This window comes from Eptatretus burgeri, chromosome 4 (genome assembly GCF_056783735.1).
Source record: "Eptatretus burgeri isolate ZD-2024b chromosome 4, Ebu_testis_v1, whole genome shotgun sequence".
NCBI lineage: Eukaryota > Metazoa > Chordata > Myxini > Myxiniformes > Myxinidae > Eptatretus > Eptatretus burgeri.
The window spans coordinates 123799637-123825042 of record NC_140964.1 but is presented as its reverse complement, the minus strand read 5'-3'; the positions used below and the strand labels follow the sequence as shown (position 1 = coordinate 123825042).

Below are 25406 nucleotides of genomic sequence, written 5' to 3'. Positions count from 1 at the left end.
CTGGTACTGATTTTGCTGATCTTGGAAGGATGACAGGCTGAATCAACCCACCTGGTGTTATTTAACGGGACGACAGGGGCCCAAACTCAAGACCCTAACGTCTTCAGCCAGCCAGCCACCTTAACCGTTAATCCAACACCAGGTTCAATTATCACGTTTCTTGAAAAGCGCACTCCATTCAAAACTGTTGATAAGGAACAGCTGGTTTGGCAAGTGTTAGCTCACTACTTGGTAACTGAACACACCTCAGGCCAACCCCACACACAGTGTTCAAACATAATACTTCAATTTTAATAAAATAATGATTTTTAAAATCCGGAAGTCCAGCGCGACTGAAGCGGTTTTATGTACCTCATCCTTCTGCACTGTAATAACACGAGGTTGAGTCGCAGTTTAGGAGGCGGACGCATTATTGATCACCATCGAACGCAGCGTCAAACATCATCTTATTCACCGTGACCCTCTGACATGCCACGACCTCTCATGCCATATATTGATATCCAGCATGGTTTTGGAAGTACTATGAAGGTTATTTGTGTTCTGCAGTCTTCGCGTATCTAATTGAATTTAAATAAGGGTTTAAAGTGGTTTAATGGCGTATCGATAAATTAATTCCTGGTTTTTTGCCGTCGTTTTCCCCAGTGTCTGTTACATCACAATCACCAACACGTCACATTAGTTCTTGGTGCCTGCTGACGTCATTTATGACATCCTTAAAAACAATTTTCCTGATTGAAATGATTTTCAATTTTTTTAATTTCCAGGCAGGCAGACAGAGTAAAAATTTTATATATATATATATATATATATATATATATATATATATATATATATATATATATATATATATATATATATATCAATCACTCCTGTCTGCAGATATGTGATTGGGATGAATTCAGAGCCAAAATACGGTAAAACGGCAAACTTGTCTTCCGATTAATGTTCAAAATATATCATTCAATTTAAATAAGCTGTTCTTCCATCATAAACTGATGATCGGAAACTGATCAGACAGACAGATTAGCATGAACCAATTGCTTAACCATGTCTTTTGCTTCGTGTTTGTGGAATGAAAAAGGAAAAAAAAAATTATTCAGAGCTGGATGAGAGAGTGCCAGACAAATTGTGGCTAGAGGTTGAAGACATTGTCAAAAAAAACCAAAAGAGGCCAAAAGCAACATCCCAAAAGCAAGCAAATATAAGACTAAACGGCTGTCAGAAAATCTTGAGGCAATAAATATTAAACAGATGAAGAGAGATGAAAACCAAAGGAGAGATGAAACTCAAGAGAGGGCATTAAATGGCTAAATGCCGAGTTCGGAGAAGCTCGGAAAGCAAAGAAATATTTCAGAGGTGTGCATGGAAATAGAAGGTGACAATTGAGAGGGAAAAATAAGAGATCTTTTTTTAAAAGATCAGAGAGAAAACAAGAAAATTTAAGTGTTAGGATTGTTGTCAGTAAATTAGAACAGGAAAAGATCTGGCAGAAGAACCAAAGGTGAAAGTTGGAAGGACTATCCCACAGCTCTACACAAACAAGTTAGCAATATGATGACAACCTTCGAAGAAAGAGAACATGAGCAAGAACCCACAATGACAGAATATGAGGTGCGTCGAGCGGGAAAAGTGCTGGCAAATGGAAAAGCATCTGGGGCCGACGAAATTCGGACAATGGAACTCTTTCAGGTAGTTTGGGAGAAGGTAATCAGAATATTAACAACTCTTTGTACACACATCTGGAGGAGGATTGTATGACCTAAAAGGTGGAAGGAGTCGGTCTACATACTTTTGCCAACGGAAGGGGATGCAAGAAAATGTTCAAATAATTGAACCATTGCCTTGATTTCACATGCGAGCAATGTATCACTAAAGATCATTCAATACTGGAAAAGCATCAGCTGCTTTTGATTGATTCCAGGGTGATGCAGAGTAGAATGATTCTCGAGTGATGACATGAGATCGCTCCAAAAATTAAAAGAAACACAGACTATAAGACTTCATTTAGCGAGAAATGCCCATTGAGCAAGCAGGTTTCAAAAGAAGAAGAGGTTCTTAAGATCAAATCACAAATCTGAAATGATTATGGAAAAAGCAACGGAATATCAAAGGAAAGTGTATCTCTGTTTTATAGATTATAGCAAAGCTTTTGATTGTGTTGATCATGAATTGATGTGGATTATGCTGAGAGAAATAGGGATGTCAGAATCCTGATATGTCTGATAAGAAACCTCTACACGAAACAAGAAACTACAGTGAGAACAGAGTACAGAGAGACAGAATAGTTTGCAATTGGAAAAGGGGCTGGAAAGGGGTACATTCTCTTCCCTTACTTGTTAGATCTGTATAGTGATTACATCATGAGTAAATAAAACTTGGATGACAAAGAAGCTGGGGTCAGGATTGGAGGAAGATTGAGATCAACAACCTCAGGTATGCTGATGAAACCACTATTTTGCAGAAAGTAAAGAGGACTTTTTGCTGCATCCAGTGAATAAGAAAAACTGGTGTTTATTTAAACCTAAAATAAACTAACATCTTGTTAACTGAGAAGAAGAACATGTTCAGTTTTGGAGAGGATCAGGTGTAAATAGTGGAAAGTTTCATCTTCCTGGGTTCTAAGATTGAAATGAGTGGAGAATGTGGAGAAGAAATTAATGGATGGGTAGTGTTGGGGAGAACTGCAATGTCAGGATTCACAAGGATCTGGGAGGAGAAAGATGTGACAATACAAACAAAGACGAGGCTGATGAATGCTCTGGTATTTCCAGTTGCAAGATATGGTTGTGGGTCATAGACAGTGAAAAGAAAGGAAGATTTACAGTTTTGAAATGTGGTGTTGGAGATGAATGTTAAAAACTCCATGGACTGCAAGGAGAACAATCAAATCGGTGGTTGAACAAATTAGAATCCCATGTCCCTTAGAAGCACTGAGGCTAAAACAGAAACTGTCATACTTTGAACATGTGATGCATGCAGAAAACGAAGGTCTGGATAAATCAACCAGGCTAGGTAAGGTAGAGGGAAAAAGAAGAAGAGGCAGACCTTGTTTGCACTGGATGGATGGGGTAAAGGCTGCAATCAAGCTGTCTCTGCCAGAGTTTCAGGAAACAGTGCAGGATTGGGATGTTTGGAGAAATCTGATCATGAATATCACGAGAAGTCACAGAACTAGATAACTACATCACAAAGTTTTAGTTTCATGATGCATCGGGGTAGAAAAATGTAAAATGTCTAAGAGATTGTTGCAGTAGTGCATAATATATTGTTACGGATCCGGGGTCTGTGGTTATCACGAGGGAGTTCCTCGGACCTTCACCCGACCTCCTGTCCTGAGGTCACTGGCCACAGATTGCTGGACAGTCCGACGGGTTGCAAGACAACCATGGCTGTGGATTAGAACCACCAAACCTAACAGGGTTGTTGCTCCTTGGTTACACATTTCCTTACCTTTGGCATGGCAACCCTAATTTGGGGTCATGCCCTAAACAACCACCTGTCTATTTGTTATGTGTAGCCAAGTGAACCATGGATGGCTGTTGGCTAATCACATAGCTAATCAGTGGGACAAAACTTCCTGTCGAACTAAACTTACACACATTGTCGGACCAATGGAGGAACAGACAAAAACGAGCAAGCCGGAAACGTTTAACAGTTCAACAAATACATTTATTCAAGAAGCACAAACAAGGTTTATTCAATCATCAATGTCAATCATGAGCATGTATTTACAATGGATGGACAGAATTCATAATGAAAAGGCAAAAGAGAACAGTAATTATTCTTAATGTTTATGGAACCCACGTATATGTTCTTATTTATGCTAATCACAGAGCATAGTCATTAATCATTCTGGGAAAATGTAGATAGAGAGAAAACACATCGATTGCAGAGCGGAGCATGGGTACTGCTCCTGCCTCGCCTTACACAGATGTTTGTAAGCTCATACTGCATGCAGACCTGCGCAACCATGCTACATGCAGACTCGCGCAGAGAGCAAGCTCCCCCTTGATGGCTCTCGTGCTCCAAATAGGCAGCACGGCTCAAGCCAAGTGCAGATTTGTACAGTGTGCAAGCTTCCCCTTGGTGATTCTCGTGGTCCGAACAAGCAGACGTGAGCACAGGCTTGGCCAAAGGACTCGTGATAAGGAGAGCTTGATGGACGAGAGTGAGACAAATCGAAAGTCCCATCAAATAAGACAAGTCGAGAGCGCTCATGGCGAATAAGATGAGTCAAGACTTCCCGGCAAATAAGAGGAGTCAAGAGCATTCCTGGCAGGTAAGACATGTGGTGGATCAGAGCACTACATGGAAAAAAATAACCTCCTGGTAGACAGGGCAAGTGGCATTTCCAACATCAAGAGTTCCTTGCAGGCAAGACGAGTAGAGAATCGAAGTGCTGGGCAGAGCGAGATGCACAACGGATCAGACGCTCTCAGTGGAAAGTCCTTGAGAGCAGAGCCGATAGCTCCATGGAAAAGACACCTGGAATCACTTGAGTGTGAAGAGTTGAACCCTTTCACCGACTTCGTACACCTAGGGTCTCGCATATCACAAACTTCATTCAGAAGTTTCCACATTCACTCTTTATTGAGGTAAAACCGATCTACTCTCGTAACTCGCTTGATTCACTCACCTCCACATCCCCTCTCCATTTTGGTCAAAGTAATCTACTATGTACAACCGCGGAGAGGCAGTGTGGTTGTTGATGAACTCGCATGACAGCAGCTGCAGCTGTTTGTTGATCCTTCAGTTCTAATGATGGCCTTCATTGTGTCTTAATTGGGAGTTTTGCAGGCAATGAAAAGAAAGGTTTATTTAATTCCACATTGTGCATCAAGAATCTTTTGTTCAAGTTAAAAGGTGAATTCAGCTCCATTGTTTTCAAGTAAGATGGGTAATTTGTGACATGTGCAACAGGGGGATAGTCTTGGATGTAGAACGGAAAAAGGGGGGGGGAGTAGGTTTCAATGGCAAAGAGCAGGACCGTGGCGAGTTATGGCTTTTGAAAGTTTTGCCCTTAACTGTTTGCGTCATTGTCGAGCAGGATTCACCAGGTGAAAAAAACACCTCCCAGACACGAGCAGACACCAGGAGGCTTACCTGAAGGGATCTCAATGGATCTGTCTGTTTTGTAAATATTACATGGTGTTAGATGCAGCTCACACGTCTTTAACCGCAGTATAAATCAAATTCATTCTCTCGCAGAAATGTGATGCATTGTCAAACAGTAAAACATCTCGAAGCATGATGGAACCTTGTGGGCTGGCTTTTCAGACTCCATGACAGAGCAATGACTTCCTGCAGAGGCAGTTCTATTCCAGCTCAACCAACAAGAGTTATTGAAGGTCCTGCAGCTTACCTTATAGTGAGGCTTCCTGGGTATAAATAAGTTTCCTTGTGGGTTTTACTCTTTTTAGCATTCTGTTGACATGTTCTCAAATGTGAAAATTCCTAAATATGTGAATGTTTGAATGATTTTTATCATAACCATTTTATTCTCTGATTATCAGTGTAACGATACCATAAGATATACTTTGTGGTTCTTTAATGCAACTGATCTTTAAATGGCAGGTACCACAAAGTGTTTTCAAGGAGAATGATTCCAGGGTGATGACACAAGATCACTGTAAATACTTTTTTTTAAAAGCTTCTTTATTTTTGCAGATCTTTATTATTTTCTTTAAGTTTGTGTAATTTATTTGTTTTTTTTCCCCCCATTTCTACAAAGCTGTGATCGATCGGATGGCCCTCCATCATCACGACACATTTGCACTTGATGGTCAAACATTTCTCGAATACCAAAGCAGTGTTCGGAGCAACACTAACAGGTAATATTATTTTTCTTCCTTCCCAGAAATAATATGTTAGCACAACATTCCGCACTCTCCAAATTAGAAAAATTAATTGAACATGAATCTTCACACAATTTTCTACATGGGCAGCAATAAATTGCTTTCATTTAGAAATCAATATCAATCTAAAAACAACAAATTGTACAAAATTCTGACCTAATGCTGCTATGTGCTTGATGAATGTCAAACATCAGCTTTTAAAATCATAATTGCTTCAGTAATTTCTAACTGGATCATTATTTTCAACTGATGATGAATCTTGAGCTTAAAGTTCTCATATCTCGCATCATGAAAGTGCAGGGTCCATGGTTGTATAATTTGCTTGTTCCCTAAAGTGTGCAAAGCCTTTATGTACAGGAGGCTCATATGACCTTAAATTATGCAGGTTATTAAATTTTACACTTCAAAAACAATATATTGAGGTTTTCCTTGCTACAGAATTTGCTTTTTGGCAACAAAGTTGTAAAAAAAACAAAACAAAAAACTTGATTCCGACAATTGATTAATTATCTACAATGTCTGCTTTTATTCTTTAATCATCTCTGTTTCACCAATGATTAAAGCATTGAAGTTCATGAGGTTCATGAGAATCACAAGAAGGACTGGCTGGATAGCTTACTTCTGAGCTATCTATAACCTAGGTTCAAATTTCAACTCCGCTATTAACTATTATCTTGGTGTTTCACAGGCAGAGAGAGGCATCACTGTGTGTGCCGTCCATTGCATGGACATTAAGCTGGACGACAAGTCTGCCAGCATATCATGAAACATATCACAAACATAAACATATAACGAATAAAAACATATCACAAATTGTCCCTTTAAGTTTTTCTCCACTGCTCATTGGTGGGTGTTCAAGATGCCACAGCATCCTTTGCAAAGAGTATGCAAGCTGTCGATGGTACCATGAACAAAAATTACAAATTCCTGCACTAACTACTGCTGGGAAGGTAATGGCAAACCACCCAGTATAACCCTTGCCAAGAATCTGCTTTCGCAGCACTGATGCTTTGATACAGAGTATCGTACATCCTGAAAGATGTATATGTTAACACCACACCACTCTTCACGCCTCTGAGGAAGAGAACTACTGTAGCTTGTTCTCGAAACGTCAGGCTTTAAAAAGGAATTTATTTGTTTACTGTTCAATGTGCTATGATATATATATGTATATATATATATATATATATATATATATATATATATATATATATATATATATATATATATATATATATATATATATGTACACAGAAAGACCAACCCATAAATGGAGGGAATAGTCAATCAGCTCTCACCTAATCGACTACACCCAGGTGGCTAGGATTATATAAATGATTGACCCCTCCCACACTCCTCCAGCCGAAGTCACTGCAAAAAGCAACCCAAGAAGACTTACACAAGGTAAGTGCTCATGCTGTTTCGAACCCTTCCCAGAGTTCCTCAACAACTATAAAGGAGGAGGAGAGGATATTGGGACCACACTCTTTGTTGAGCGTTGGTGCTGCTTCAGCAGTCTCCTTGGCTAATGGGCACAATCCTGGACGGGTCGCCACTCCGACAGTATACCAGCATGCTGGCACTCATTTTGCTGACATCAGAAGGCTGACAGGCCAAGGTAACCCACCTGGTATTAATTCAACAGCTGAGCGGGATTTGAACTCAGGACCCTTGGATCCAAAGCCCGCCACCCGAACAATTAAGCCAATACCAGGCAAAACTATAAAGACGTTCACATATAGGACACACAGAGCCACCTGGGTGTGGTCGACTCGGTGAGAGCTGATTATCTGTTCCCTCCATTCACAGGTGAGAGATGTGGGTGGCTCTTTCTTAATTTATTTATTGACTGCTTTTGATGTTTACACATGGCATAAGCTTGTGAGCCTCATTGGTATGCATTGCTGTCTACGATATCGCTGATGATGAGCCAATAAGTGATTAAACCGGTCCAGTAGCTGAGAGGGTGTGTAGGATTGGGATTCTCATGCATGTACTATGTGTGAGCATCTTTATATTTATTTAGGAACTCTGGGAAGGGTTCAAAACAGCGTAGCACTTCCCTTGTGGAAGTCGTCTTGGGTTGCTTTCTGCAGCTTATTTGGCTAGAGGAGTGTGGAAGGGGTCAATCCTTTATGTAATATATATATATATATATATATATATATATATATATATATATATATATATATATATATATATATATCAAACTTAAAAAGGAGCGTGTCTGTCTGTCTGTCATCTTATAACTTGAGAACGCATTAATGGATTTCAATAAATCCAACTCCAGTGTATTCAGGCATCTCCCGGGAAGATTTGTGATGAGACTAAAAATTGTTTGTTGTATTCTATTTTATTTTATTTTTTATTTTTTAATTTTTTTATGGGTACGTGGGCACATGTGGCCAAACTGTAAATATCAATTTGCAACTCTCGTTATCCCCGCATTCCAAGGAATCCTTTTTCTTCTTGCCCTATTGATTATCCATCACAGCAAAGATTGGTATTTCTGTCAGTGAAGCGACAGGTCTTGTATTCTAATATACATATATATATATATATATATATATATATATATATATATATATATATATATATATATATATATATATATATCTTCTTCTTTCGGCTGCTCCCGTTAGGGGGTCGCCACAGCGGATCATCCGTATGATCCGCATAGTGATTTGGCATATGTTTTTTACACCGGATGCCCTTCCTGACGCAACCCTTGGTCGCCTCTTACGACACAGGGATATGGTACACCTATTTTTTTAACCGCGGTATACACCGGCCCAGTATACTGGTACTCATTTCGCCGACCTCGGAAGGATGACAGGCTGAGTCAACCCCCTGGTGTATTAATTCAGTGGCTCAACGGGGCTTGAACTCAGGACCTTTTGGATCCCAAGCCGCTGCCCGAACCACTGCGCCAACACCAGGATATATATATATATATATATATATATATATATATATATATATATATATATATATATATATATATATATATATATATATATATATATATATATATATATATATATATATATATATATATATATATATATATATATATATATATATATATACATACATATATACATATATATATATATATATATATATATATATATATCAGACATATACATACATATATATATACATACATACATACATATATATATATATATATATATATATATATATATATATATATATATATATATATATATATACATACACAGATACTAGATGACCCGTGAACCCGTTGGGTTCCCGTTGTGACAGCGGTTGATAAAAAAAAAATCATTTCATTAAAAAAAGCTCCAGCGAACATTACCGCTGAGGTTGTTTGCATTGATCAAATTCTCCCGATGAGTACTTGACTGAATCGGGAATTGATTTTTTAATAATTTATTTTGTTGCCCGATTTGAATGAAACTTGATACTGAACACCGCAGGACAATGGTGAGTAAGGTGGCCCAAAAATTTTTGCGCTATCGTGTACCATTTTGGCTGTATTTCGGGAACATACATACAATACCAACAAACATACATACAATATGAGTTTTCGTTATGTATAGAATATATATATATATATATATATATATATATATATATATATATATATATATGAAATGAGTACCAGTTGTACTGGGCCCGGTGTATGCCCCGGTTAGAATAGGTGCACCATATCTCTGTGTGTCGTAAGAGGCGACCAGGGTTGTGTCAGGAAGGGCATCCGGCGTAAAAACCTCTGCCAAATCATTAAGCAGACAACAAAACGAGCGAAATGGAGACGGTTGATCCGCTGTGGCAACCCCTAATGGGAGCTAGCCGAAAGAAGAAGAATATATATATATATATATATATATATATATATATATATATATATATATATGTATGTATATATATAATTGATTCTGAAACAATTCCATACCCATGGACCAATTGCCCAAATATTTGCTGTACCACATTATTTTCACATGAGGAAGGTCAAAGTCACAGTCGAAACTTTTAATGAACCATTTGGTCCAACGTTACTGTGGTTCATTCAGGGGTTTTTTTCTGCAGCTTTAATCATCAATCTTTATGATGGTTGAGAAAAGTCGAAATAACCCGATCAAGATTGGGTGATCCACTTCCATATATATGTATATATTGTATATATGTACATGTATGACTGTATATATGAACATATATATATATATATATACATATATATATATATATATATATATATATATATATATATATATATATTTATATGTATATTATATTGTGGAATGAATGTCCTCAATGTTTCTGCCTGCTGTGCCATTTAGCAACGCACTCACTGTGTCTTGCCACTTTCCCTTTTGTTTTTTACAAGCCAATGGAACAATGAAGTTCCCAGGTGAGTATATGCACACCCAAAGGCCAGCCACAACCTCATCGGGAATGCATATCTAGTTGTTTCATTGTTCAGTTCTGAAAAGCTTCTTGTTGTAGTTATCTTCTTATAAAGTAAATCTTACATTATTTTGTTCCCCACACATTCAGTACTATTTCTTACATTAGGTTCTTCGTTTTTTTTCTTTAGATTGTTATGAATAGACATGTAGTTATTTACATTCCAATCATCTCAAATCTGCATCGTTGATTCCGGGCCTTCTCAATGCAGTTGTTGAATGGCGCTCATCATAACAAAGATCCTTTTCAGATATTTATCAGGCATCAAATATAAAAAGTGGGAAGTGCCGTTTATAGAAGTCATCATTTAGTGAAGAGGTATCCCAACTCCAATCCATTCCAGGTGTAACAAATGTACTTGTGCACAAATTAAATGTTACCTTTTCATACTGCAAGCTGAAAGCATTATCATTGTGTGCTCTAAATATATGACTGCCATGGCTCCATACAGTCTTCCCAAATCACCACACAGATCGTCACCACAAATGACAACCTTGTATCTTTGCATGAGAGCCATTTAAGGGGACGGACACACACACACACACACACACACACACACACACACACACACACACACACACACACACACACACACACACACGCACTTATTTCATTATCTCACAATTTCCTTACTTGTTATCTTACAAAACCACAATTCAGTACATACACATTTCCCAAACCATTTCATGGAAAACGAATAAGACTGCAGTTGCAAGGTGAACTTGTCATTGTTTTTGCTGATTAATCACACCCGGTGTTCATGCTGTAAATGACAAAACACATGAGTTATCAGGACTGATCATGTAGGGAAATAAAACGGTGAACGATGGATTTTCCAATGAAAATATTGGGCAGCTTGTGTGGCTTTTTGGCTGTGTTGAATGGTGCTCTGCTTTATCCATTGTCTTGTTTTTTTACTTGTATTTTCCTGTTCAAAGCCCTTTCATCAAGGACTTTGCAAGGAAACACAGGTGGGTCTAGATGTTTTGCCCCTTCTCATTTCACCTGCATGCTTTGTCCTTGCAAACTCAATGTAAGCCAAGTGAATGCATTTCTCGGTATTCAAAATGGTTGCCTAGACATTTTAGGTGGTCTTGGAAGAGCTAAGTATGGCCCAGGAATATCCTTATCTCATTCCTTGCACCATATTGATGCAAAAACACTGCTGTATAGTCGGAGGTTAACATCTGATAAGATCCCAACCAATGACATTCTGGTGCTGCTCAGACTGAGCAAATGCTACATGATGGAGCACACTGTAATTGTAATTAGCACACTGGACAACAAAACTTGTTTGTCGCAGTGCTTGTCTTGGACCCACAAAGAGAAGATGAAATACTGTGGGTTTCCTTGTCTACATTACTTGAGTTTTCTTCAGTTTCTGTCTTTATTGAGTTTCTCACTGAACACTGCAGACCCTCAGTTTACTTTGAAGTTGCAAAATCACAACCAAAATACCAACAATGTGTCTCTGTCTCTCTCTCTCTCTCTCTCTCTCTCTCTCTCTCTCTCTCTCTCTCTCTCTCTCTCTCTCTCTCTCTCTCTCTCTGCCTCTCTGCCTCTCTGCCTCTCTGCCTCTCTGCCTCTCTGCCTCTCTGCCTCTCTGCCTCTCTGCCTCTCTGCCTCTCTGCCTCTCTGCCTCTCTGCCTCTCTGCCTCTCTGCCTCTCTGCCTCTCTGCCTCTCTGCCTCTCTGCCTCTCTCTCTCTCTCTCTCTCTCTCTCTCTCTCTCTGCCTCTCTCTCTCTCTCTCTCTGCCTCTCTCTCTCTCTCTCTCTCTCTCTCTCTCTCTCCCTCTCTCTCTCTCTCTCTCTCTCTCTCTCTCTCTCTCTCTCTCTCTCTCCCTATCTTTCTCTCGCTGTCTCTCTCTCGCTATCTCTCTATCTATCTCTCTTTCTTTCGCTATCTCTCTCTCTCTCTCTCTCTCTCTCTCTCTCTCTCTCTCTCTCTCTCTCTCTCTCTCTCTCTCTCTCTCTCTCTCTCTCTCTCTCTCTCTCTCTCTCTCTCTCTCTCTCTCTCTCTCTCTCTCTCTCTCTCTCTCTCCCTGTCTCTCTCCCTGTCTCTCTCCCTGTCTCTCTCCCTGTCTCTCTCCCTGTCTCTCTGCCTCTCTCTCTCTCTCTCTCTCTCTCTCTCTCTCTCTCTCTCTCTCTCTCTCTCTCTCTCTCTCTCTCTCTCTCTCTCTCTCTCTCTCTCTCTCTCTGCCTCTCTCTCTGCCTCTCTCTCTCTGCCTCTCTCTCTCCCTCTCTCTCCCCCTCTCTCTTTCTGTATTCATTGTTTCATTAGTATTTAGGGGAATGTACACATCATACAATGGATGGGATACAGGGACAGTATTAAATTGTCAGGAATTATTCAAGTGTGTGTGTGTGTGTGTGTGTGTGTGTGTGTGTGTGTGTGTGTGTGTGTGTGTGTGTGTGTGTGTGTGTGTGTGTATGTGTGTATATATATATATATATATATATATATATATATATATATATATATATATATATATATATATATTCCAGTATATGTTCAAGGAAAAAAAATATTTTAATGTCAAAACATAGAGGCATGAAATCTCAAAGAAAAACAACCGAACTATGTCGGAAGTACACCACATTATGATACCACAATCCTCTTATGGATTAACATCACGACATATTTTGACATTTTACTTTTACTGTGGGATGGAACAACGTCAAAAGATATCATGGTGCAAAACCAGAAGAGGATTGTAGCATCGTAATGTGGTGTCATTCTTCATTGTTATTCTTTTTCTTCGTTCTTCTTCATTCTTCTTCTTCATCCATCACAATACCACAAGAAAAGTAAAATGTCAAAAGAGACCTTGATGGTAATCCATTAGAGGATTGTGGTGTCATATTGTGGCATCGCAATGTGGTGTCATTCCTACCTTGTTTGGGTGATTTTTTTTTGTAGATTTCATCCCTGTTTTTACATTTTAAAAAAAAGTTTTTTCTTGTTTCTGAAATTTTTTTAAAGTAATAAAATGCTTCATGTTTTCTATATTTTGTTGTTTTGGTTTAGATGAAATCCATCTATGTTATTAAATTCAGCTTATGGTACACTCTACCCCTCCCCCCCCCCCACACTTCAATCCTGGCTTTTGTTTCAGTCCACTCTGTGGATGACCACACATGCAGAAATGTTGATGCAATTATCGTTTATAAAAACAATAAAATGCTTAATGATTGATAAATATTGTTAATTTTAAATCCAACAATGTTATTAAATTGCTTTAATACTAGTTTCAGTTGATTTGGGGGATGGTTTGGATATGTATCGATTTTACAATGGTTCTGTCCACTGTCCATTTTCCCCCCTCCCACGATTCTGGTCTGGTTTGGTGGAGTCCACATTTATGCTCGATTTATTTTCCTGATAAAGTGATCAATGTTTTTTTTTGGTTTTTTTTGTTTCTTTGCATGCAGTCGCCCAGAGACAAAATAACTTCCTCGGGTTGGAATCGCCATCATAGCTTCAGCAGTTATTGAGTTAGGTTTGGCTACAGTTTTACATTGTTTTGAAAGAAGAACTACAAGAAGAAACACAAATTGGCATTTTAACAATCTCCTGATGTGGTACTTTAGTGATGTATTCTGGCATCTTTTTCAGTCTTTGTGGTTCAGAAAAAGCTGAAGAATAAAAGTTATGGCTTTTAAATGCTTATTACTTCACTCTGTAGTACTTATGAATGGTCAGCCATATTTTCCTGTATCATCCCTCGACTATACATAGATATTAACCTACCATACTCCATGATATTAACTTTAATACATTAATTACTTGTCACAATATGACAGGAAGAATTTTTGTTGCGTGCATGAAATGAGGTTGCTTACCACAGACATGAGATTAGGTTACTTGGTGATCATAAAAATCGAGTTAAATTGAACAATTGTCATTGCTTGGGGGACTTGTGCATATTTGGTGAAATAGCATGTAAAGAGGCATCTGTTTCTACCCCCTGTGCACCATGCCAGCACCCCAACACAGCTCACCAACCTGATTGAGCTCACCATCCGCACAGAGGTGACACAGGGTCTGCTGCTTTGGTTGGGTCATGTTCCACGGACACCCAGAGGAGTGGTCGTAGCTTGGACGTCAGGATCAAATGGAGATTATTTGGCACTGGCCATTGTTGACTCCCGAGTTCAAATGACATTCAACCTCGGTGTGCGCCCGGTGACTCTGACCTCCACAGTCAAGATTAACACAAACCAGTGGGTCCACATCAAGGCACGCAGGTATCTCGAATTCTGGACTATGATGTTGCATTATTTTGAGATCTTCATTCTAATTTTGACACGATTGTTCAATCATCCCATACGTGTTTTTATCCCCACATCCATTCCCAAAGGATTCGAAGAGAAGCCTCCCTTCAAGTGGACAACGAGGCACCTGTGACTGCGTCATCACCCTTTGGCTCGACAAATCTAGACACGGATGGCCGCATGTGGTTGGGTGAGCCTCGCTATTCCTGCTGATCGGGTTGTCACGGTAATGTGGCAAACAATGGCCTTCTTTCCTTTAGACCTGGCATCATGCTGTGCCTTTTAATGGGTTCTGCTGATAATCTGGGCCTAATGCATCTGTGCATTTGGTTCTCATGAAAGTGCATAAGCTTACGTTTGAATAATTGACTGAATTATATTTGCTGTTGTTGTTTTATTTCTTCATCATTATCCAAATACCATAGATGAGCTTGCACAAAGATTTAGCAAATGAAGGAAAAGGATATTGGGAACTATATTTACTTTAGTATATTAAGACACAGTAAACAAAGGGTTTGAACCTTTATAGGCTTTTATACTCCAGAATAAATATGATGAATTGCCAAAATAATTTGAAAAGTGAAGGTAAGAAACTGTGATTTTCTCTGATAAGGATACATTTGTTGAATTCACTTTTTAAAAAAGAAAATCTCAAAGAGCACTGCATCTGTCAAACTGTATGATACAATTTGTTTTATGTACTGTAGTTGTCAGTGTTTTGCTCGAATATGCAGAAAGCATAGTTTAGCATCTTTTTTAACTGTTTCATTCTTCATTCCCTCCTCACCCTCAACACCTTTGGCTGCCCCCAACTGAACCTAAATCTTCCACCCTCATAGGTGGTCTTCCAAAACCTCCAATGACCAATCGCCTACCCAAAGCCTATGGTACACGTTTTGTTGGCTGTATGCGGGATATTCGCGTTGATCGCAAGGTACTTCGAGCAGAAGACGCCACCAACAAACCGAGGGTGCAAGCGTGTCTCATGTAGAGGCTTGGAAAGGGAGAGGAAGAACTATAAAACATGTTTTGAATGAGGAAAGAAATATGGTGCAATGACTTTCTACCTCTCCTGTTCCCTTTCCTGTGCTCTATTTCCCTGTTATTACTCATAGCTTTAGGCCTCATAAAACTGTATTCCATTGCCTAGCCTTCCATCACCCATCACTGCCAGAGTGAAGGGAAACTCACTCAGCATTGGCAGCAATGCATTTTTTCTGTGATGAACAAGCACTCATTGCTCAGTGTCTCAGCTTTTCAACGTAACGTTTGTACGACGGTAAATTCTAGAGCTCTTTGCTTCGTGCCTGTAAAGTAGACTTAACGTAGCATTTTGTGTTCTAAATTATTCCATTTCAAAGCCAACCATGGATGGGTGAGGGTTGTGAAAGGTCGAGGTAAGTGGAAGAAAGCCTCTTTGCTTTATGTCGACCTTCGTGGATCTTGGTTTGCCTGCCTTCCTCTGCTGCCATGTGACGTGACGTTAGTCATTCTAGAGGCCAAACCAATCACGCCATTCAGTTTCACTGCTTTTGCAGCCACATAATGCCAACTCTGTACATAATGGCATGCCGAGGCAGCTCGTTTCTGCCCTTTAAAATTTGTGAAAGGTCTGATATGCCCAGGCATGAAAGGCCTGATATTTTTCAAGGGTACTTCGTTTTCATTCTTTATCAAATGGCAGCCATAATAAATGGTGATCTTTCACTGACACAAAATACTCATTCATCTTCAAAGCTCGTTGCGATATTTACACTGAGCCAAATAGCCATGGTGGTACGGAAAATGCAACCATTGCTGGAAAAGTGTGCACAAATAGGATTTGAGTTTGAGTGTGGAGTACAGTGGGTGGCAAGAGCCCTTATTGTTAAAGGTAGGGTAAAAATATCTCCCTCCCCCTCGTGCATCCTCTTCAATCCCTTTGTTCAGTTATACCCATTGTAAAGCTGTGCCACCATCCAGACAGCTCTCTGGTGCAGACCTTCAGGATACTTAGCATATAACCAAGAGGTTATAAGGGGGTAGGGAGGGGCTAGATATCCTATCTTTTCTGCGAATAATATATTGGCCCACCTGGCTCAACATGTTAAGTACAAAAACAAGAACAATTTTTTTGTTGTTGTTGCAATCACCATTGTTATGTCCACATTGAGCCTTTCTTCCCTTTCAAGCAGGTCCTTCTTGCAGTTAGCACTTTGGCTGACATTTCGATATTGGCAGCCATTGAGACGGTTGTGCTGTTGGGACTGCATCGAAAATGTTTGATTAGATATTGAACCTATGATGAGGATGTAAATCTTGACTGCAATCATGTTGAGGTTCCCTTTACAACAGCTTCAAGAAGTGCAACATTTTCACAAATCGACAATAAATTTCTTGACGGAGAAAAAGAGACCTTTATCCCTCTTGTAGTTTCACACAAGTATTTTGATAGCATTTTTCAGTACAGTATATAATATGAGGAATTTCAAACTGTTAATCCAGTTTTCAAGCACACACCGCCCGAAAACCCCTTCCACTTATTAATTAATACAATGCACCTGCCCTCAACAAAATTCGGGTTTACTTTTAACACCCAGTTGTTGTTGTTTTACTATCATGTACTTTGTGAAGATTGAGGATGTGTAGTAAACTCTAAAATCGTTTGCACTGGTTGATTCCATCAACCCCAGTGGATTATATGATGACAAACATCTTTGTCTTCCTCTTCAAGTCCCCCTGCAATTCCCAACAGTTAATGCACTCACCGGTCATAAATGGGGGGAAATGTTTGAAAGGATCCTTAAGTGTAAACTCTTGTCTCGTTCAGCATCCCATGGTGTATCTGTGAACAGTTGAGAGGGAAAGGAAGGGAGGAGGGATGAGGTTGAGAGGGGAGGCAGGGTAATTGCTGATGTGTATTTCTGGCAACCAACTCATTTGAAGGAAAGTGCTGCCTTAGGCATTTGCATGGTTTCAGAGTGAATGATTCATGGAAAAATATAGATTGAGCACACTCTGTGATAGTAATGAATCATACAAGATATCTGTGTTCATATAATGCACACCTGCATGTTCTTATTTGTGGAAATTGCGCTTCAAATGTCCAGTATCCTACACTCAAAACGTGGATCATATTAAAGATGATAATTTTTGTCATGTTTGAACAATTCCATGTGGTATTAATTTTTTTTTTTCCTTTTTTAGTACAGCACACCATTTTACATTTTTGTGACCCCCCCAGTTCTGCGATCATTCCCTGCGGCATGTTTTAAAAACATTAAAGAAAACTGATTATGAGAATAGTAATGGTCATTCTTTAGGTTACAACGACTGCCTAAAATCCTGGTGTTGGGTTAGCGGCTCGAGCGGCTGGCTTGGGATCTTAGGGTCTTGAGTTGGAGACCCGTTTTTCCACTGAATTAACACCAGGTGGGGTTGACTCAGCCTGTAATCCTTCCGAGGTCGGTGAAATGAGTACCGGTGTACTTGTGTAGGGGCACAACATCAGTGGCACAGCTGCACTCCAACAAAATGATAGCTCCCTGGCAGCCAAGCTGCTATTTGCAAGAAGAAGAGTGACTACTTGCTTGATCAAAAATGAGAATATTCTGCTTATTTTGTTGCATTTGTATCCTCGTTCATCGGTAGGTTGGAGGTTGGATGTGTTCATGGTTCGAGAACCGTGGAAGAAGAAAACCAAAAATAATGGAAGGTTCAACAAAATAAATCTCTCACTGCGGTTGCATGGACTGAGATAAGCAGTGTAACAAGGTCCCATCGAAGATGACTCAACAGCGGTGAAGTACAGACTGTCAGGCATCAGTGAACACATTGGTGGCGAAACAATTTCACCTGTCGGCTTCAGTTCTGACCGGTGAATAATCAGGGTCAAGGCGAATCTCAAAGCTCACGTATGACCAGAGGAGTAAAACAATGTCTTGAGAATACAACAGAAAGCAAAACGCCTCTCACATGATCATCCTGGCAGTGGAGCAAACGGGAGAAGATGGGCAGGTAATGTACAGGTGAATATCGGATTCGTAAGAAAACGAAAATGAAACACAGGTTGGCATGAGAGTCAGGATTGATGGGAGTAGAGGATGTCAGTGGTTGTTTCAGGGGAAGACGCAAACCGATGGCGAGCTCCAGCATCAAGGACCGGAGGGACGAACAGGATCGGACAGGCAGACAGGTGATTTACATTATTTCATGTCTTCCCCTATAGATGCCTGTTCATCACAAAAATACTGTGCAGACAAGAGATAAAGAGAACAGAAGTGAATATGGGGAAAGAGTGTGAACCTTAGGGAGGTTAAGTCGTGGATTCATCATCATCATCATCCAACACCTGCATGATGGTTTGTTGCACCATCGCTGCTGATGAAGTAACGATTCAGGCACTCTCACGTGTACCTGTATATAACAGGAATGCTAATGTTCACGTGCATCCAACATTTGGTGCAATTTGCTAGTTCTTTGCTTTCCTCCACCAATGGATTCATGTGACTCTTCCTGGGAACTTTACACTGGATGCTTCAGATCATGCTGCATTGTTAATTATCCCGACCATGTTTCGAGCTTTGCCTTGAACCACTGGTCCATAGCGTGGGATGGAGTGCTATGCAGACCCCCAACTTGTGGGTTGCACTTTGTGAAACCAATTCGGGAAGAATTTTTAATTTGTCCAGGGTGCTTGTGATAACTTGCGACTCCTTGTCAAAAGACACCATGTGATCTTTAACGTCCACCAGCCATCATTGTGAACGGATGGTCCTCGTCTTTGGCGTCCCATCTCAATGACATCACATTTTGTGGTGCAATGCCTTGTCTGCAAATTACCTGTCCAACAGCATATAGTTGGATTTGGAATTGTGCCTTGATGAGACAATTCAAAGATGAGTGCGCTACCTTTGTGTCATCTTGTTGACGTAATGCCACAAATCATGACATCATGAAAAGTTCTTCATGTGAAGTCTTCAAAAACATCAATATTCGGTAATCTTCAAACTATTATCCACCTGCAAGACTTTCGTCTGCAATTTCCTGGAGTAATGCTCTCTGCTATGGGCTGGCACCCCTGCTTGACACATTGATCAGCTTGATGCCATGGAAACCAAGGTGTTCAAGATTATTTGAATCTCCCTTGAGAAAGCTGAATTTATTGGCCGATCAGTTTCCCATCTTAAACACGTCAGTCTCTTTGTCTTCTGCCGCCTCCTTTCTGGTCTTGCAGCCTCGGCTCTTTCTGTGGTTTGTTTCCCTCAGGCTTCTGCAGGGAACATGTGGTCCACCAGCAACCCCCTTCTGGTGAAACTCCCCCCAAAAAAATTTGCTTCCTTCTCTCCCCGCAAATTCCTTTCTTGTACAGTTACATGAACAGAGCCATATTGGGAAGTTTCCTCTGGGCATCGCCAAGTGCGTGCTCGGTGTCGTCTTACACGAATTGTAATCGTGTCACGATTTGTCACGATTTGTGCCCCGTGTCTTATTGTGTCGTATAAAGTTGAAGTGTTACACAAGATCCACAAAGGAACTTTTGCACAGGAAAGGGCCACTCGGCCCATTATGTCTGCAATGCACCAAACCCCAGAAACCATCACCATCCACACACAAGCTGCCAACAAGTCCTGGCATATATCCCCACACCCCTCTATCTCCAATGCATCCAGATACCTATCTCATTTCAAATTCAACTTTGCTACCGCTTCTGCTGCAACTTTTTTGTTGCAGACCAGTTCATTTCTCTTTTTGAAGAGACCAGTTCATGCATTAATCACTTCCTGACTGAAAGACCCCTGTCTTCATATTGTCTGAACTCTCATCTTTACCCTCAAGTGATGGCCGCTGGTCCTATCACTGTCAATTCTGCTGAAAAACTCCACTTGCACATATTTTCTCCACACCTTTCATCCACTCTAAATCGATAAGGGGTGTGTGTGTGTGTGTGTGTGTGTGTGTGTGTGTGTGTGTGTGTGTGTGTGTGTGTGTGTGTGTGTGTCATGTTTTTTGTGTAATTCTACTGGAGCTTTCTGATGTGGAGTGTGATACAAGAAAATGATCTCACGATCTCCTGAGTCTATTAGGCTAATTAACTACAAATAATCCGGAAAAATTCCCATGTTTTAAACACACTCCATGTTAAGGTGTGTAGAGCAGCTTAATATGTCCTTCCACAGCATGGTATTCTTCTCTAAAATAATAAATGTCAATGTGTCTCCTTCATCGATCTATAATTCCAGCAGTGTGTGTGTCTGTGTGTGTGTCGTCTGTGTCTGTGTCTGTGTCTGTGTCTGTGTCTGTGTCTGTGTCTGTGTCTGTGACCGCTGTTTCTCGACAACCTCTGGTCCGATCTAATTGAAACTTGCCAGGTATATTGCTGGGGCCCTGAGGATGTGCCTTTTCAAGGTTTGATATTAATCGGACAAGTGCTTCCCAAGTTATGGCCATTTATTTACCAAACCAATGACAAGACAGTTGCTGCGTGGGCGTGGCCGATGGGGAAGGGAAGCTCAGCCGCGTTCGCCATTACGGGTTACAACGTACGGGCTTCCGGAGAGTGATGACTTCGTGTATTCGAATAATTTCGCGATTTCTTATTCTCATTTATAGATAAACACAATGCCCCAATCCAGTCGTCGTTTACGAGAGCGAAGGAACGAACTGGGTGGTTGTTTGGAAGTTTTTTTTTTTGTACGTAAGTTTTTTTTCTTTCTTTTTTCTTTTCTTTTCTCTTCTCTTTGTGTTTTCCTTGCGACGACATTGTCAAAAGGCAAAATACGTCGGCGCTAATTCAATAATTATCCATTAAAACGAAATTGCGAATTATCGTAACTGCGATATGCGAACTTCCGGACAGTGAGGACTCAACTTCGCGTCGGCCGATGTGCGCGGCCGGCCGACGATGACGTCACGTGCCGTGCCAGTTACCGTGGCCGAGGAGTGGCAATGGTCAATGGCAGCGAAGGTCATGGCAAGCAAAGACAGTGAGGTAAACGTGATTTTAATTTTGATTTTAATTAACTCTGTGTGTAAGTATCACAGCAGTTGTTACTTCAATGGTATCGATAATTCGTGGAATGCATATGAACATTCCGTACGGGTACGCACCACTTCCGGATAGTGATGACTTACTGTATTGTAATAATTTCTCGATTTCTTATGCGCATTTATAGATAAACACAATGCCCCAATCCAGTCGTCGTTTACGAGAGTGAAGGAACGGCCTGTGTGGTTGTTTCTGGCTCGCGGTTTGAAAGATTTTTTTTTTAATTATGATTTTTTTTGTTTTTTTGCACGTACGGGCACGCCAGAGCAAAGGAACGGCCTGTGTGGTTGTTGTTTCTGGCACGTGGTTTGAAAGTTTTTTTTTTTTTTTTTGTTTGCATGTACGGGCACGCACCTATGGTCACGCACTATTCTATCTATAATTCCAGCTGTGTGTGTGTCTTTCTGTCTGTCTGTGTGTGCGTGCGTGTGACACCGCTGTTTCTCGACAACCATTGGTCCGATTTCATTGAAACTTGCCAGCTATATTGCTGGGGCCCTGAGTATGTGCCTTTTCAAGGTTTGATATTAATCGGACAAGTGCTTCCCAAGTTATGGCAATTTATTTACCAACCAATGACATGACACGTTGCTGTGTAGGCCGGTGCGCGGCCGGCCGATGATGACGTCACGGGCCGTGCCAGTTACATGGCAAGCAAAGACAGCAAGGTAAACTTGATTTTAATTTGGATTTTCATTCACTCTATGTGTGGAAGTATGGTTGTCGCGAGAGCGAGGGAACGGCTTGTGTGGTTGTCGTTTCTGGCTCGCGGTTTGAAAGTGTTTTTTTGTTTTTTGCACGTACGGCCACGCACGTACGGGCACGTGAAAGCGAAGGAATGGCCTGTGTGGTTGTCGTTTCTGACACGCGGTTTGAAAGTTTTTTTGTTTGTTTGCACGTACGGCCACGCATGTACTGGCACGCACCTACGGGCATGCACTATTAACTCCAAAACCATGAGACCGAGAGGTCCCAAACTTGCATGGATACTAAGGGAACTCCAAGGAAGTGTATGAATGAAAATTGAGTGTATTGGGTTAATTTAAACACCCCTTTTGAAGATAATTAATGGCCTTATTTAATTATGCTTTACAAAGGCACCATCCTTGGTCAGCCCCTGCGTTAACCCTCTATCAGCTTGCTGGGATCTTGATTCACTCTTTCTTTTTTTGGGGCCTGCTCAACAATGCCTTGACTTGGAACAGGTTACAACAGTTTCTTTATGATAAAGCACTCAATTTTTTTTTTCACTTTCCTCACTCATATCATCGAAGGTCTCTTCTTCATCCCCATGAATTGCTGGATACATCACTGCTTATAAATGCCAAGAGACATCAGTGTTCATGGCTTTATTTTATTTCTGCATATGTGATAAGCTCTCGAAGCTCTTAACCTTTGCCCAATTTCAAAATTTAAACTGTGGAATTGACCTTAGCAGCAGTTCCAACTGCTCGAAAAAAGTGTTCATTTGTCCAATTCTGGCCTGACCGATCGCTAATCGCTTTCCAAGACTGCCGTTCCTCATCAACCATTTTGTTAGAGTACTTGATTAAGTGCTGAAGCCACTTGGTGAGCGCTCCACAAGCTGCTTGGATGTTCGTTTGTGAGCTCTGGCAATACACGGCAAAAGTACCCATACTGTCATTAAATCAACACAATCAAAAATACATTAAACAATGTACAACGTTCAGGCCCCATCTCACCTACCTGTGATGTGCCCCGTGGTGTCATGAGGTGCCAAGCCGACCATTCCTTATCAACGAATGGATGGAGGGAAGGAATGGAGGGACAGTATGGATGGATTCAAGACAATGTAAATGAAGTGCATATATAAATGTGTGTTCTATTGTCTTGGTTAAATCTACCAAAAGTTTAAAATGTAAGCTTCACCTCTGAGTGGTCATGCTGAGCACCGCCCAAAGATGCTCCGAGATGCACCCCCTGGTGGAGTACTTTAGAGGTTATTAGGGGAGAGTTATTTTGTTTTACCTCATTGCAGATACTGCAGGAAATGTAATTGCAGATGAAGGAACAGAAAGTGGGAAGTCGTTCGTTCATTCATTCATCATTCATTCCTTGCACCTCATTTTCACTCTCTGAGATTGGAGTATCATGTGTTCATGAACAACTGTGGAACTTGCTGTGAATTCACTTTCCATCGCATTCATACATCCCTTCCCTCCCCTCATCCATCCCTTTCCTCCATTCCTTCCTTCCCTCCATTCCTTCCTTCCATTCCTCCATTCCTTCCTTCTCTTCCTCCATCCATCCCTTCCCTCCAACTCTTTGTTTGTCCTCACTCCCCCACCCCTCCTTCCTCTCTCTCTCTCTCTCCTCCCTCTCTCACCACTCTTCGAACTTTCATGAAGTGATAAACAATGAGTGGTTGTATTGTGGTTTGGAGGTGGTTAAGATGTGCTGTGGTGTTTGTGTTGTGTTAGGAGCCCAGTGTCGGGGAGTGTGCAGGTTGTGCAGATGGGGACTTTTTTTAGCGGTCGGGGCTGCTGCTGGGTTCAATTCCGCAGTTTGAATTCTGGGATTTTGCTGGGTGTTGAGGCTTACGCCTGTAATCTGGCAACTCAGAGGCTTGGTTCGGGGATCATTTGATGACGGGAGCCCTGCGTTGTGCTGCTCTAATAGATGGTACAAAGCAGCCCAGCCGATGTGGTGGTATCCAACCCGGATTGTCAGGTAGGTCAGATCAGATCTGTGACTTCCTTCAGGTATCATGTAAATAGGTCCCCCTTGTATGAACGGTGTATGGACATGGACACCCAGCTAGATTAAATACAAAATCTGTGAAAGGGTGGAGGAACTCCATGTGAGTCAATGCCCATCCATATCTGAGGCGCACTGTGTCTGCAGACATCCTCCGGCAGTTGGTTATTTTTCTTTTGAGGTTGGTGGCAGAATTTGCACGACAGCCACCACAAAACACACTGTAGTGTGTGTAGGGGTGATGCTGAGGTGTCGTCCACCAGACGGCGGTCTCCTCCGGTTAACCTGAGGTGGTCCCTTCGGGTGGGTGCCTGGAATGTCTTGTTTCTAAGAGAGGGTGCTGGGCCAGGCATCTGCCTGGGAGATGGCCAGGCGAAGGCTCCTGGAGTATCGGCGGAAAGTGGATGCAGCGACGCACTGTGACCCATGCTCCCAATGTATGTACGGATGTATTCAGCTTGGGTTAAGCGATTCTGAGGCTTATCTCATTTTAGTTGAGTGATTAAATTCAATAAAGACACAAAACACTGGCATCTCTGGGCATTTATAAGCATCGCAGCTCGGGTGCAATGGGGTCCAGGGTCTGCTGACTTGCACCGGGTTTTGAGGTTTTGACTGCGGGGTTGGAGTTGGCGGCGGGTCCAGCTGTTGGAGGGGTATTTTGTCTGGTTTGTCTAGTTGGCATGTTCCTTGGCACTCCGGGTATCTCTGGGAATTGTGTGACACCCCTCGGAGAGATGCAGTGGCAGAGCAGATAAACAAGGTGGCAGCAATAGTTTGAGTCACATAGCTCAAGAGAAACCCATGTTATAATCTCTTTAGAAATGGTACATACTGTTTGAAAGTGACGGATGATTTTGCTATCGTGTTTGAATGTGGTTTTAACGTACCCCATTTTGTTCATGCCTGTACTCATGCTAGCAGGTGGGATCATCCCCCTCCCCCCTCCCCCAGTTCCGCTCAAGTCCCCCTCCCAAACGCAAGTTGGACCTTCCACCTCCCCCCCCCATCCCTTCAACTCCCACTAACAAACGTAAGTCCAGAACACCCCCGTCCTCTCCCGACTTTCCCTTCCTTACT

General features: G+C 41.2%; 1 protein-coding gene and 1 long non-coding RNA gene across 8 annotated transcripts in view; one reads left to right on the top strand and one right to left on the bottom strand.

Annotated features, from left to right (window-relative positions):
• Positions 1–17863, top strand: part of AGRN (agrin) — a 155669-nt gene extending 137806 nt beyond the window's left edge. For 2 of the 5 annotated variants that reach the window (XM_085876125.1, XM_085876126.1), the window contains 6 exons: positions 5732–5831; positions 10228–10251; positions 11246–11278; positions 14291–14554; positions 14668–14771; positions 15421–17863. In XM_085876125.1, coding sequence (XP_085732251.1) covers positions 5732–5831; positions 10228–10251; positions 11246–11278; positions 14291–14554; positions 14668–14771; positions 15421–15572 — 677 coding nt within the window. In that variant the 3' untranslated portion in view covers positions 15573–17863. The remainder of the gene's footprint in view (positions 1–5731; positions 5832–10227; positions 10252–11245; positions 11279–14290; positions 14555–14667; positions 14772–15420) is intronic. The other 3 variants (XM_085876130.1, XM_085876128.1, XM_085876127.1) reach the window with 2 other exon arrangements.
• The window catches only part of LOC147029030 (uncharacterized), an 81797-nt gene that overhangs the window by 41711 nt on the left and 14680 nt on the right, over positions 1–25406 (bottom strand). For all 3 annotated transcript variants that reach the window (XR_015056770.1, XR_015056771.1, XR_015056769.1), the window contains exon 3: positions 17329–17405. This is a non-coding gene — a long non-coding RNA (uncharacterized LOC147029030). The remainder of the gene's footprint in view (positions 1–17328; positions 17406–25406) is intronic.